This window comes from Anas acuta, chromosome 24 (assembly GCF_963932015.1).
Source record: "Anas acuta chromosome 24, bAnaAcu1.1, whole genome shotgun sequence".
NCBI classification, from domain to species: Eukaryota; Metazoa; Chordata; class Aves; order Anseriformes; family Anatidae; genus Anas; species Anas acuta.
The window spans coordinates 1,792,099-1,804,467 of record NC_089002.1 but is presented as its reverse complement, the minus strand read 5'-3'; the positions used below and the strand labels follow the sequence as shown (position 1 = coordinate 1,804,467).

Sequence of the window (12,369 nt, the reverse complement as noted above, 5' to 3'; positions counted from 1 at the left end):
AAAATGTCAGCGGGGGTTGTTTTTGCTCCCCGTTTTTGTGCTGGCTCATCCTGGCTGGTGTGGAGGGAAATAAAACATTGTGAGGGAGGGGGAGGGCAAAAGTAAATCACCTCTTTTTGGATGGAGAAATGCCTGGAGGGAAAAGGGGAACTGACCCTCCAGGCCCCCCCACCCAAAAAAAAAATTGTGCCCCCCTCCCCATTGCTCCCAGGGTGGGGGACACAGAGCCACCAACACGATACAACACGTGGGGGGGGGACACAATTTAATGCCACCCGCTTGGGAAGAGCCGAGGGTTCGGGGTGAGCGGGGGTCCCACAGTGCCCCCCCAGTGCCGGCAGGCAGGGGGACCCCCGGCATCGCCCCTCCATGTGTGGGGCCGCTGGAGCCCGCGGGCACCCACAAAGGTCCCAGTGTGCGGGGCGGGCGTGGGGACAAAAGCCGCTCTGTGCTCCTCATCCCCACGATGGCCGGGAAGGGCCGGATCCAACCATCAGCCTCACAGGGTGGCGTCACGGCCTGGGGGGGGGGGACGACAACGGGGGCCCCCAGGCCATGCTCGCTTGCCACCCATGGGTGCCCCAGGGTGTCACCAGTAGAAGCGGGGTCCCCCAGGGGGCTCAGGCTCCTGGGTAGCTGGGCTGTGCGGGGACGTAGGGCGGTGGTGCTGCGGAGAAAGGGGGGGGTCAGTGAGGGTACCCCCAAAAAGTTTGCCGTGCGGTTGTAGGGGGGGTGCAGTGCTCACCTGTGGGGTTGTAGACGGGGGGTCCGGAGGGGTACATCGGGTACTGGGCAGCGGGGCCGACCGGCGGGTACATGGCCATGGGGGTGAAGCCAGGCTGGGGGGGCACGGGGCCGGCTTTGGGGTCCACGGGGAATGGGGCTGGGGGGGGTGCGGGGTAACTGGCCAGGGGGATCTCGGGGCCTGCGGGAGAGATGGGGCTGGGGCTGGGATCCACGGGGGTGGAGCCCGGTGGTGCCCAGGGTGGCTGTGAGCCACTGCCCTGTGCCCCCCATCCCTATAACCCCCCCGCACCCCAGCCTCCCCCCTGTGTCCCAATCCCTCCCCCAGCCCCTCTGCAGGACTCCCCCACTGCATCCCATATCCCACATCCCTACAGGACCCCACAGCATGCTGAGCCCCCCCCCCCACACCTTACACCTTGCCAGCCCCACCCCACACCCCAAATCCCTCCCCTGACGTCCCTGCAGACCCCCAGGTCCCCCTCGCCCCCCCAAGCCCCCCACCTTGCAGGGGGGTGCGGAGGTGCTGCCGGCGCTGGTAGAGGTAGCAGCAGGAGCACATGAAGCAGCAGACGATGGTGGTGACGATGGCGATGAAGAGCACCACGGCCGAGGCGATGCCCGCGATGGTCTTGGGGCTGGGGGACACCGCGGGGACATGGGGGCGCAGGGCCGGGGGGGGTGGGGGCACCCGGGCAGCCCCCTGCCCTGCACCTACAGCGGTGCCCTCAGCACCGAGGGGCACCCTTGGAGCACCCCCTTGGGGGTGCAGTGGGACGGGGACATCTGGACAGGCACCAGCACCACGAACCAGTGCCCAGCACCAGGAACCAGGGACCAGGAACCAGTGACCAGGAATTGGGAACCAGTGCTCAGCACCAGCAAAGTGCCCAGCACCAGTGCCCAGCACCAGTGCCCAGCACCCCATGCCAGTGCCCATCACCAGTGCTCAGCACTCAGCACCCTGTATCCAGCACCCAAAACCAAGCGCCCAGCACCTTTCAGGGATGCTCAGCGCCCAGCCCCGGCACGCAGCACCCTGTATCCAGCACCCAGCGCGCAGCACCCTGCCCAGTGCTCAGCACCCAGCACACAGCTCCCCAGGACCCACAACCCAACCTCAAGCACCCAGCCCCATGCACCCATCACTGAAGCTCAGCACCCAGCCCCAGCACCCAGCACCCAGCACCCAGCACCCAGCCCCGTGCAGCCGCGGCACCTGAAGGCGAGGCAGTGGCGCTGCTGGCGCTCGGTGATGAGGCGCAGGGGGTCGCGGCAGCAGTACCGCTGGTGGCACGTGCCGCAGCAGAAGGTGAAGAACTCGCAGTCGAAGCCGGGGTGCCACGAGCCGTTCCTGTCCACGTACCACAGGCAGTCCTCGTCGCCTGCCACTGGGGACAGCCGCCCGTCACCGGGGCCTCGGGTGCTGCGCCCGGACACCGCCACCCCGGGACCCCAGCAGCAGCCCATGTCCACGGCCCCCAGGTGCTGGGTGCAGCCTGTGTGTCACTGCCCCAAATCCTGCCCCATGTCCCCACACCTGCCCCCATCCTGTCCCCACATCCCTCTCCCCCTCTCCACCCTGTCCCCATATCCCCGTACCCGGATCCACCCTGTGCAATGCCTCCCCCAAAACCTGCTCCGTCCTGTCCCCACGTCCCCATACCTGTCTCCATCCCCTCCCATGTCCTCCCCCCGCTCCATCCCGTCCCACGCCCCCCCCCCCCCCCCGTCTCCACCCCTCCCACATCCCCCCCCGCCCCCCCGCTTTATTTCTGTCCGGAGCCACCTGCGCGCCCAGAATAGCCCCGGAGACGGGGCCCGGGGGCGGTGGGAGGCGAAGCGGCGCCGGTGCCACGGGCAGCAGCCGGGGCCGCCCCCCCCCGCCCCGCTCCGCCCCCCCCGCCCGGTCCCCACGTGGCTCCCCGCGGGACTCCCCCGAGGGGAAACTGAGGCACGGGCACGGCCCCCCCGGGCCGGCAGCGCGCAGAGCCCTCGGGAGAGCGGGGTGGGGACACCGGGGGGACACCGGGGGGACACGGGAGCCGCGCTCCGGTGGCACGGCCGAGGTCACCGGGACCCACGAGCGGGCGCCCCGCGGGCCCAGCCGGTGGCACCGGGTCCCCCCACCCCGCGGGGCGCCCCCTCCCGCTCCCCCCCCCCCCCCCCGCGTCTCTTACCCAGCGAGGCGGCAACGGCCACCAGCACGGTCCCGGCCAGGGGCCAGCGGCCGCCGGGGCCACCGGGCCCCATCCTGGGGGCGGCCGGGGCGGGGGGAGCGGGGCCGGGGTCGGTGCGGCGGGGCCGGTGCAGCCCCGGTGCCGGTGCCGGTGCCGGGGGGGGAGCGCGGTGCCGCCGCAGGCCCGCAGTGACGCCGCAGCCCGGCGGAGCTCGGTCGCTGCCCGGTGCCCCCCCGCGGCGGCGCCTCCAACCGCAGCCAACGGCCCCGCGCCCGGCCCCTGCCCGCCCCCACCGGGCGGAGCGGCACGGCCCCGGCACGGCCCCTGCGCCCCTCCTGCGCCCCTCCTGTGCGCCCCGGGGCCTTCCCCTTCCCCTTCCCCTTCCCCTTCCCCTTCCCCTTCCCTTTCCCTTTCCATTCCCTTCCCTTCCCGGATGGGAATGGGGACTGGGACGGGGACAAGCATGGGGATGGAGAGGACAAATCCTGAGGGGCTGTCGAGGACAGGAGTGACCGCAGGGAGATCCCAAATGACCACGTTTATTAGAGAAAAAAGCCCCAAATACAATGTCTTTGTACCGCAGACCCTCTTGGGGTCACCAAAGAGGGGACATGGGACAGCAGGTGGGGGCCAGCCCCAGCCACCCCATCCCAGCCCTGGGCACCGCAGGGTGCTGGGGGCAGCTGTGCCTCCCCCCGGTGTCCCCAAGCCCGGGGAGGTGGGGGGGGGGGGGGGGGCAGGACAGCCCCAGCCCCCTGTTCCCAGCGCCCTGGGCCAGCCAGGCCGTGCCCCCCCGGGCAGGGGGGGGGGGCCGCGCTCACACCTGTGTGACGATCTCACCGTTCTCAGGCACGTAGACCTGCACGGGCACGCCGTCCGGGGAGCGCCGCAGGACACGGATCGGGGGCGCCTGCGTGGGAGAAGGGGCCCGTGGGTGCCGGGACCCCACCCCATGGCGCCCTGGGGGGCACGGCCCCAGGGAGGGATGGGGGGGGCTGTGGGGGTGGCAGAGTCTCGGCAGCGAGTCCTGACCTGCCCCGCGTGAGCCCCAGGGAGGAGGGGAGTGAGGCAGCCCCAAAATGTCTGCGGGAACCCTCCTGTCCTCGTGGGAACCTGAGTCCTGCTGGTGGGACCCTGGCTGTGGCTATAGGGACCTTCTGCGGCCCCTCGTCCTGCCCCAAAGGGGCTTGAGGACCTCGGTCCTGGCCCCAAGACCAGATTATGAGACCCTGGTGCTGTCCACAGGATCCAATTCTGCCCTAAGGACCCTTCTGGGACCCCTGTCCTGCCCCAGGAACCCCCCTGGGACCAGCTCCTTTACCTGGAGATCTTCCCCAGTCCTGTTCTAGGGACCTTTGGGGGTCCCCAGCCCCACCCCAAGGACTCTCATGGGTCCCCAGTACTTCCCCAGGGGCACCTCGGGACCCTGGCCATGCCCCAGGGCCCCCCATAGGACCCCGGTCCTGCCCCACCGCAGCCCCCTGTCTCTGTGCCACCAGCGGGTGACACCGCACGTCCCCCACCCACCCGCAGGGCAGCACCCAGGGCGTCCCCACAAGGCGACAGCCGCCTCGGTGCCCCCCACCCGCCTGTCCCCCGCTGTCCCCACCCCACTCCCTGCGCCACCCCGGCCCCGTGCCCTACCTGAGCCCGCAGCGGGGCCCCACGGATGGGGGGGCCGTCACGGGGGGTCCCGCCGCGGGGTCCCCGGAAGGCGCCCTGCCTGTCGAGGGAGTGGGGCCGGGCGCCCCGCAGCCGGGCGCGCTGGTGCCATGACTTGAGCTCCTCCGTCACCGCCGCCTTGGAGAGCCCGCGGGCGCCCGCCGGCGCGTAGTCCTTGAGCGAGGGGGTGCGCACGATGCGGCTGTGCGAGGGCACCAGGCGCTGGTAGCGCAGCGGGGCCAGATCCTGCTCGTAGAGGAAAGCCGGGGGGCCGGGGGGTGGCAGGAGCCGGGGGGCACCCCGGGGGTAGTAACCAGGTTCGGTGAGGGGTGGCGGGGCTGGGGGGCGCGGGAAGGAGACGTCGGGGCTGCTGCTGCCCGGGGAGGTGGCGTGGGAGATGCTGGAGACGTCGGAGATGCTGTCGTCGGAGCCGGAGCGATGCGTGGGGCCGGGGGGCGTCAAGCAGGAGGTGGGCACCGTCACCGTGTAGTACGTGGGGCGGCGGCGGGGAGCGGTGCTGCGGCCCCGCGGCTCGCCGGGCTCCCAGCGCGCCTCCACCCTGCGGGCACAAGGGCTGCGTCTGCCTCCTGCCCCGCTCCTCCTGCCCCCGGGACAGGGCGGCCAGGAGGGCGTGGGGTGCTGGCTCCCCGGGGGCTTAGCTCCCTCTTCCTCCCCAGGGATCTCTTGCCATCCTCCTCACCCCAGGGTCATCGCCAGCCTCCCCGTGGGGTTATCTCAGCCCTTCTCCCCATGGGTTTGCTCCATCCTCCCCATGGAGGTGCTTCCTTCTTCACAAGGGGTTGTCTCCCTCTTCTTCCCCGTGGATCTGTTTCCATCCCACCCATGGGATCATCCCTCTCCTCCCCATGGGGTTACCTCCACCTTCCTTCCCCTGGGTATCTCTCCTTCCTCCCCATGGGGTTATAACCGCCACCCCACAGGGTTATCCCTCTCCATCCTCCTCCCAGGAACCCTCGTCCCTGCTCCGCACACGGGCCATACCTCAGGGACTGGGATTGTCCCCGCCGGCTCGGTGGCTCCGGGGTGCTCGGGGCGCTGGATCCCGCCTGCCGGCACAGCACCAGGGTCCGGATGGGGACGAAGCGGTACGGAGGGACATCGGTGGCCCTGGGCGCCAGCGAGACTGTGAGGTCAGGGCTGCCAGGGGCGGTGGTGACAGCAGGTGGGGACGTGGGGCAGCACCGGGACCCCCAGGTTTCGCTGTCCCCAGGGTCATCGCCGGCTTTCTTGGCCTTCTCGTAGGGCCCATCGAGGCTGGTCTCCCTCCAGGGGCTGGCGGGTGTGGGTGGGTGCCCCGGCCCCTCCGCCTCAGAGCACTCCTCGGGGACTGAACGGGGCCGTGGGGAGGGGGACGAGGATGGGGACGGAGATGGGGACCCCTGCGGGGTGCCGGGTCCTGGCAGCTGCGTCTCCTCTGCGGGAGAGAAAAAGGGTTGGGGTGGACGGAGAGGGAATGGGACAGGGCTCTGTGGTGCCCCCCACCAACGGCCCCTTACCCTCCTCCAGCAGGACGGCGTCCGACAGCGAGCTCTCATCCGAGGCGCTGAGCTCTGCGGGGAAGGGGACAGCGGTGGCACCGGGGGCTGGCACCGGGGGCTGGCACCAGCTGCAGCCCCCGGGGCTGGCAGCGGCCCCACGCTCCCACGGCCCGGCACCCGCCGCCACCCAGCGCGTCCCCATGGGCCCCCACTCCCCTCCTGCGCCCGCCTGTCCCGACACGCTCGGGGACGGTGGCGGGACCGGCCGGGCCGGCTCAGCCGAGCCGTGGCGCTCGGGGCAGCTCCCAGCCCTGCCCAGGCGGCTGCTGGCACCCGCCGCGGACGCAGGGTTGGGGTGCGCTCACAAGGTCCCAGGGGGAGCACAGCGGGGTGCAGACACTGGGGGGTATTGGGGTGCTCCTGTGAGGGTGCATCCACCACGGATGAAGGTTTGGGGTGCGTTCACAAGGGCGCAGTCGCTGGGGGGGTGTATTGGGGTGAGTTCCCCGTGGGGAGGGCACAGCGGGGTGCCTGCACCACGGATGGCATTTTGGGGTGCAGCCATGAGGTGCCTCCGTCAGGGACAGGGCTTTGGGGTGCACCCACGGGGGAAAGCGTATCGGGGTGCGTTTGGTGTACCGGTGTGGGAGATTGGGGTGCACTCAGTGGGGCACGACCCCTGGGGATGGGGTGCCAGCAAGCAGCCAGTGGGGACAAAGGGTTGGGGTGCACCCAGGGGGAGCACTGCGGAGTGCACGCAGCAGGGACGGTGCATCGGGCTCCACACAAATGAGTCAGTTCCTGACCCCCCCTTAACCAAAACACCCCCGGCCTCACCCTGAGCACCCCCAGAGCCGCTGGCGGGCAGGGGCCGGTGGCCGGCCAGGAGGCGGCACTGGCTGAGGGTGTTCTCCAGCTCCTTCAGCTTCTTCTCCTCCTTCAGCGCCGCCGTCTTCCTCCTCCGGCGCAGCTGCTTGCTGATGTTCTCCTCCCGGCACAGGCGGTGGGCGGCCTTAGCGATCTGCAGCTGCAGCGCCAGGTCCCGTTCCAGGGCGCTCAGAGGGTCCTGGGGACAGAGGGGACGCTCGGCACCCCCGCACCCCCTGCCCCGTACCCCAGAGCCACGCGAGCCCGCGGCCACTCACATGCCAAGGGCTGGCTTTGCCTTCTTCACTGGGACGGGTGCGTGGCCCCCCACACCCCGAGGAGCAGCGCACCTCCCCTGGGACAGGGTGCCGAGGGGTCCCCCTGTCACCGCCTGCCCCTTTTTGGGACCCCCCCCTCCCCACTTTGCACCCCCGGTCGCCCCTCACCGCCCCGCGCAGCACCAGGGTCTCGTCCAGCTTGAAGGCGGCCCCAATCCTGCGCCGCACCTTGGGGGGCTTCTCGCCGGCCTTCAGGGGGAACTCGCGGGGCAGCGTCCCCGTCAGCTCCTGGGGACGGCACGGGGACGCTGAGCGGTGTCCGGGGGGGTGGTGGGGTGGGTGTCAGGGCCCCCCCAGACCCCCCTGCACCCCGCTCACCGCCTCGCGCAGGCAGAGGCGCCGCAGCTCCTGCACGCACGCCTCCAGCGCCTGCTGCTGCCGCCGCACCCGCTGCGCCAGCTCCTTCAGCGGGGACACCGGGCTGCCGGGGCCTGGGCGGACAGACGGACGGATGGACAGACGGATGGACGGACGGACGGGCTGAGGCACAGCCCGATCTCCCCCCTCCCTGCCTCAGTTTCCCCCCCTCCGCCTCCCCGTCGGCCCCGGTTCCCGGTTCCCGGTGGCGGGACGGGTGCCGGCTGTGCCCGTGGCTGCTCTGGCCGTGGTTTCCCAGCGGGGGGGTGTGTGGGGGGGGCAGGTTTCGCCCTGACTCAGCCCAGCCCGCAGCGAAACGCCGCTGAGTCAGAGCCAGCCGCAGACCCCAGCCCCCCCCAGCCCCCCTCCCTCCTCCAGACTGGGAACCCCCAAATTTCCCAACAGCAAATTCCACCCCTGCCTGCCCCCCCCCCCAGCCCCTGCACAGCCCCTTGTCCCCTGGAGGGGGGGGTTAGTTGCAGTTTTTACACCACCGCCGTGCCCCTGGTTGTGGGAGGGGGCACCCATCGCACCCCGGGCTGCAGAACCCCTTTGCCCACCCCCCCGGCCCCCCCCTGCTCACCCGAGTGCAGCATGATCCCGCTGTCGGTGTCGCTCGCCTCCTCCCTGCCCTCCATGCCGGACCCTGCGGGTGACAGCGAGCAGACGCCGTGTCCCCGCGCCAGCCCCTGGCCCCAAGCACCCATGGGTGCTGCCCCCCCCGCGCTCCCCCCGGCCCGCAGCATCGCCCGTACGGCTCCGCCACAGCTGCTGCGCCGGTGGGGGAGGAAGGCGAGGCCGTGTTTGCTTTGCCTTCCTGTAGGTCCTACGATAAACAAAGGTGTGCAAACACGTGCCTGGCAGCGCGGGCTGCCGGGATGAGCCCCATCCCAGGGGCAAAGGTGGCGGGGGCGCGGGCCGGTTTCGCTGGGTGCCTCTCCCAGTTTTTATTCCTTCCCCGTCTGGGCTGCAGGCATTTCCCGTGGTGGGGGTGGCCGCGGGATTTGGGAGCCTGCCCCCAGCCCCGAACCCGGGGTCCCCTCCTTTAGGGCAGCGCGGGTGGGACAGGAGCAGCCGGGGGGGTGCCAGGGGCTCACATTGTGCCTCAGTTTCCCCGGTGGGATGAGCCGCGCTGGTGAACACCCAGGGAAACTGAGGCAGGGCCGGGGGCTTGGTGGGCTGGCTGGGGGGTGTTAGAGGGGCCGGGACCCCCGGTGGGCTCGGGGCTCAGCCAGGGCCGGGGCTCGGCCTTACCTGGGCGCCGGCGCGGCGGGGCTCCTGGCGCGGGCGCTCGCTGCGGCTCTGCTGCGCCCGGGCTGTGGGGACGTGTTTTGACTTGAGACACAGGGGAGGAGCGGGTGAGCAACACCGGCCCCACCGCCGCGGGGCCTGCCGGCTGCAGGGCTCGGCTCAGCGCGGCGTGGGGCGGCACGGCGTGGCAGGGCTGAGCGTGGCACGGCACGGCGCAGGGCACCCTGGCGTGGCACAGCGTGGTGTGGCACGGTGCAGTATGGCTTGGAAGAGTGTGGCACGGCACGGCACGGCACGGCATGGCATGGCATGGCATGGCAAGGCATGGCACAGCTTGGCATGGCACGGTGCTGGGTGGAGGCCCCATCCCAGGGCCAGCAGCACAGGGCCAGTCACAGTGCGGTGGCACCGTCCCCACCCCTGCCCACGGCCCCTGGCTGGGGACATCTGCCCCAGCATCCCCCAGATGCCACCGCCATCCCTGTCCCTTCCCGCACAGGGACCCGCTGGGTGCCAGGGAGCCCCGCAGGTCCTGCTGGCCTGTCCTTGTCCCCAGCCCCCCACCTCTGCCTCATGGGGAGAAGCACTGACCCTCCTCCTCCTCCTTGGGCAGGGACAGGGATGGGGAGGGGAAGGGACAAGGGAAGGGACAAGAGCAGGGGAAGGGCGAGGGGCAGCACAAGCTGTGTCTAGCTGAGCCGAGCCGTGCTGTGCCAGGTTGTACCACGCCGTGCTGAGCTGTGCCATAGCCGGCTGTGTCACGGTGTGCCGGGCTGTGCCGTGCTGTGCCATGCCAGGCAGTGCCAGGCCGTGGGAACGGCAGGGCTGCGGCTGCCGGCGCAGTGTGAGATGAATCAGGGTGGCTGGCACGGGCGAGTCAGCCACATCCTGCGCTGCTGCGTGGGGCAGGTGGTGGAAAGTGTGCCTCAGCCATGCTGGCAGGTGCCACGGGGACAGGGACAGGCACAGGGACGGCAGTGGGGTGCGGCAGGACCACCCGCCCTGCTGCAGCATCCTCAGCCCTGGGGGGAGCGCGTGGTGGTCCCTGAGCAGGAACTGAACAAAGAGCGGGGCTGAGACCTGGCACGTGGGGCCCTGCACCAAAAAAGGGTGAATTTGAAGAGAAATGGCTCAGGGCTCCGCTGGGAGGGCACGGGACTGTCCCCGGCGCCTGGGGACGCAACATCGCCCACGGCTCAGTGTGGCCCAGCTCAGCCCCGCGGCAGCTTTATTCCCCAGGCAGGCTGTGAAAAAGAACACAACCGACACCGCTGTGGGTACGCCTACAGCTGTATTCGTTTTCTGCAAGACCAGAAGCAACCCGAGGCGCTGCCCGAGCCGTCCCGTTTAGCTCCGAGCCAGGCGGTGTCTGTGCAGCGGTGCCTCCTCGGTGGGACCTCGCTCGCTGCCCGCACGGCCCCAGCTGCAGCTTTCTGCCCACACCGGGACGGCGCAGAAACCAGGACGGGACGGCACAGCCAGGGGCTGCCCCTCGGGACCCCTTTGGAGCAGGTGAGCGCAGCGCTCGGGGGGGGCTGGAACCACTGCTGGGGCACCGGGGCTTCCCCCGAGAGGGGACAAACCTCAGCGACCGCTTTGCCGAAGCATCCAAGCACCCCCCTGGCTCTGTACCGACAGTGACCCCCCCCCAGCCCAGCTGCATTCGTGTCCCCGTCCCCCCTTACGTGCCCGGCCGGGGGTTGGGGACCGGGGGCAGCTTGGTCCCGCTGCTGGGCGAGGGGCTGGAGGCGGTGGTGGAGGGGGGGGGTCCTGGCACCGAGGGCGGGTGGGCAGCGGAGGCGCGGGTCCATCAGGGCGTAGATGACGGGGTTGACGCAGCTGTTGGCGAAGGCCAGGCAGGTGCTGGTGGCCAGCACCCAGCGCAGGGTCCCCTCCTGCCCCGCCGGCAGCGCCAGCGTCCCCTTGGCCAGGAGGAAGAGGAGCACCTTGCAGGCGTTGAGGGGCAGCCAGGAGCAGACGAAGGCCGCGACGATGGCGACGATGACGCGGTGGGAGCGCCGCACGCCCCGGCCCAGCCGCACGTGCCGCTGCAGGCGGCAGTAGATGGAGCAGTAGCAGAACGAGATGACCCCCAGGGGCAGGAGGAAGGTGAGGAACACCATGGCCAGGCTGAAATCCTCCCCGTCCTCGTCCCAGCAGTCGTCCCCGTCCAGCCGCCGGTACCACAGCGCCGGCGTGCCCAGCAGGAGGGAGACGGCCCAGATCAGCCCGCAGGCCAGCGGGACGTGCCTCCTGGAGCCCCCCCGCCTGGTGTCCAGCACCTTCCAGATGACCAGGTAGCGCTCCACGCTGAGCGCGGTGAGGAAGAGGATGCTGGAGCAGCGGTTGACGCTGATGGCGTAGCTGCTCGCCTTGCACAGCCCTTCCCCGAGCAGCCAGCGGTTGCCCCGCGCCCCCGCCGCCACCCAGAAGGGCAGGGTGCAGACGAAGACGACGTCGGCCACGGCCAGGTTCAGCACGAAGGTGTCCACCGCCCTCCTGCTGCCGCTCCTCTTGGCCAGCAGCACGATGACGAAGAGGTTCCCTGCGAAGCCGAGGAGGAAGATGAAGGAGTAGAGGACGGGGATGACCACGGTGGTGAAGAGCTGCTCCGGGCTCCCCGGCGCGGTGCCGCCCGCCGGGTACTCGTAGTCGGCCGAAGCCTCCGGCTCCTCGGTGGCCTCGGGAGCCATGGGGGTGGCCGAGCCCCGGGTGCCCCCCCCCTGTGCCTGGGTGGTGCCGGCGGTGCCCGGCGGTCGGGTTGTTGATCTGAGCTCTGCTCAAAACAGGCTTCTGCACTTCCTTTCGTACGGGGCAGGGTCCGCGGGGTGGATGGGTGCCGGCAGGCACGAGGTGAGCCGCAGTTAATTTTGGAAACAGAAAAACAACGAGAAAAACAGCCAGAGCACAGCCAGCCCCAGGAGGAGGGTGCAGGACGGCTCCATGCCCACGGGGACGGGCAAAGCCCCGGCAGTGCCGGCTCCGGCCCCATTCCTCAGCCCTGGGGGGCACCAAGCAGCAGCCCCGGCTCCATCACGCTCAAACCTCCACGTCTCCTTCCCAGACACATCTGGTTAGCAAAAACTGCACAAAAGCCTTGGTTTTGTGATGTTTTTTTTATTTATATTTTTTTTATTTTTATTTTTTTTCCAAATGCAGCAGGTGCAGGGCTGTGGTGGGAGCTGGCACCCATGCCCCGGCCCTGCCAGCTCATTCCAGCCCCGGGCGCTCTGGTTCTCAGCACGGGGGGGCACCGAGAAGCGATGCCCGCGGCCGCCCACGGCCCACAAGTGCTCCTGGAATGACAGCACCGGGCTGCGGGCACGGGACGGGGCCGTGGGAGCGCCGCAGAGCCCCGGTGGCACGGGGGGGGGGAGGAGAGGAGGCACCGACCCCGCGTGCGAGGCCTCCTGCACCCAACGGCCGTGAACAGCCCCAGCCCTGCACCATGGCCCCAAACCCCAAACTGAG

General features: G+C 70.5%; 2 protein-coding genes across 4 annotated transcripts; both read right to left on the bottom strand.

Moving 5' to 3' along the window:
* Positions 1-250: 250 nt before the first annotated feature.
* SHISA4 (shisa family member 4) lies at positions 251-3,152 on the bottom strand. Its single transcript, XM_068659748.1, has 5 exons — positions 2,925-3,152; positions 1,964-2,135; positions 1,249-1,382; positions 746-925; positions 251-667 (listed from the first exon to the last, which is right to left on the bottom strand). The coding sequence occupies exons 1-5, from the start codon at positions 2,995-2,997 to the stop codon at positions 621-623; spliced, it is 606 nt and encodes a 201-aa protein (XP_068515849.1). The 5' UTR covers positions 2,998-3,152; the 3' UTR covers positions 251-620.
* Positions 3,153-3,447: 295 nt separating this feature from the next.
* Positions 3,448-9,466, bottom strand: INAVA (innate immunity activator). Of its 3 annotated transcripts, none has more exons than XM_068659973.1 (9): positions 8,902-9,466; positions 8,231-8,293; positions 7,609-7,721; positions 7,414-7,518; positions 6,923-7,151; positions 6,104-6,157; positions 5,589-6,021; positions 4,569-5,145; positions 3,448-3,834 (listed from the first exon to the last, which is right to left on the bottom strand). In XM_068659973.1, exons 1-9 carry the CDS (start codon positions 9,263-9,265, stop codon positions 3,742-3,744), a joined length of 2,031 nt encoding a protein of 676 aa, XP_068516074.1. In that variant the 5' UTR covers positions 9,266-9,466; the 3' UTR covers positions 3,448-3,741. The 3 variants fall into 3 exon arrangements, with proteins under 3 accessions (XP_068516074.1, XP_068516073.1, XP_068516075.1); XM_068659972.1 differs by having other exon boundaries at positions 7,399-7,518; positions 8,902-9,462; XM_068659974.1 differs by lacking the exon at positions 8,902-9,466 and having other exon boundaries at positions 7,399-7,518; positions 8,231-8,856.
* Between the last annotated feature and the right edge of the window lie 2,903 nt (positions 9,467-12,369).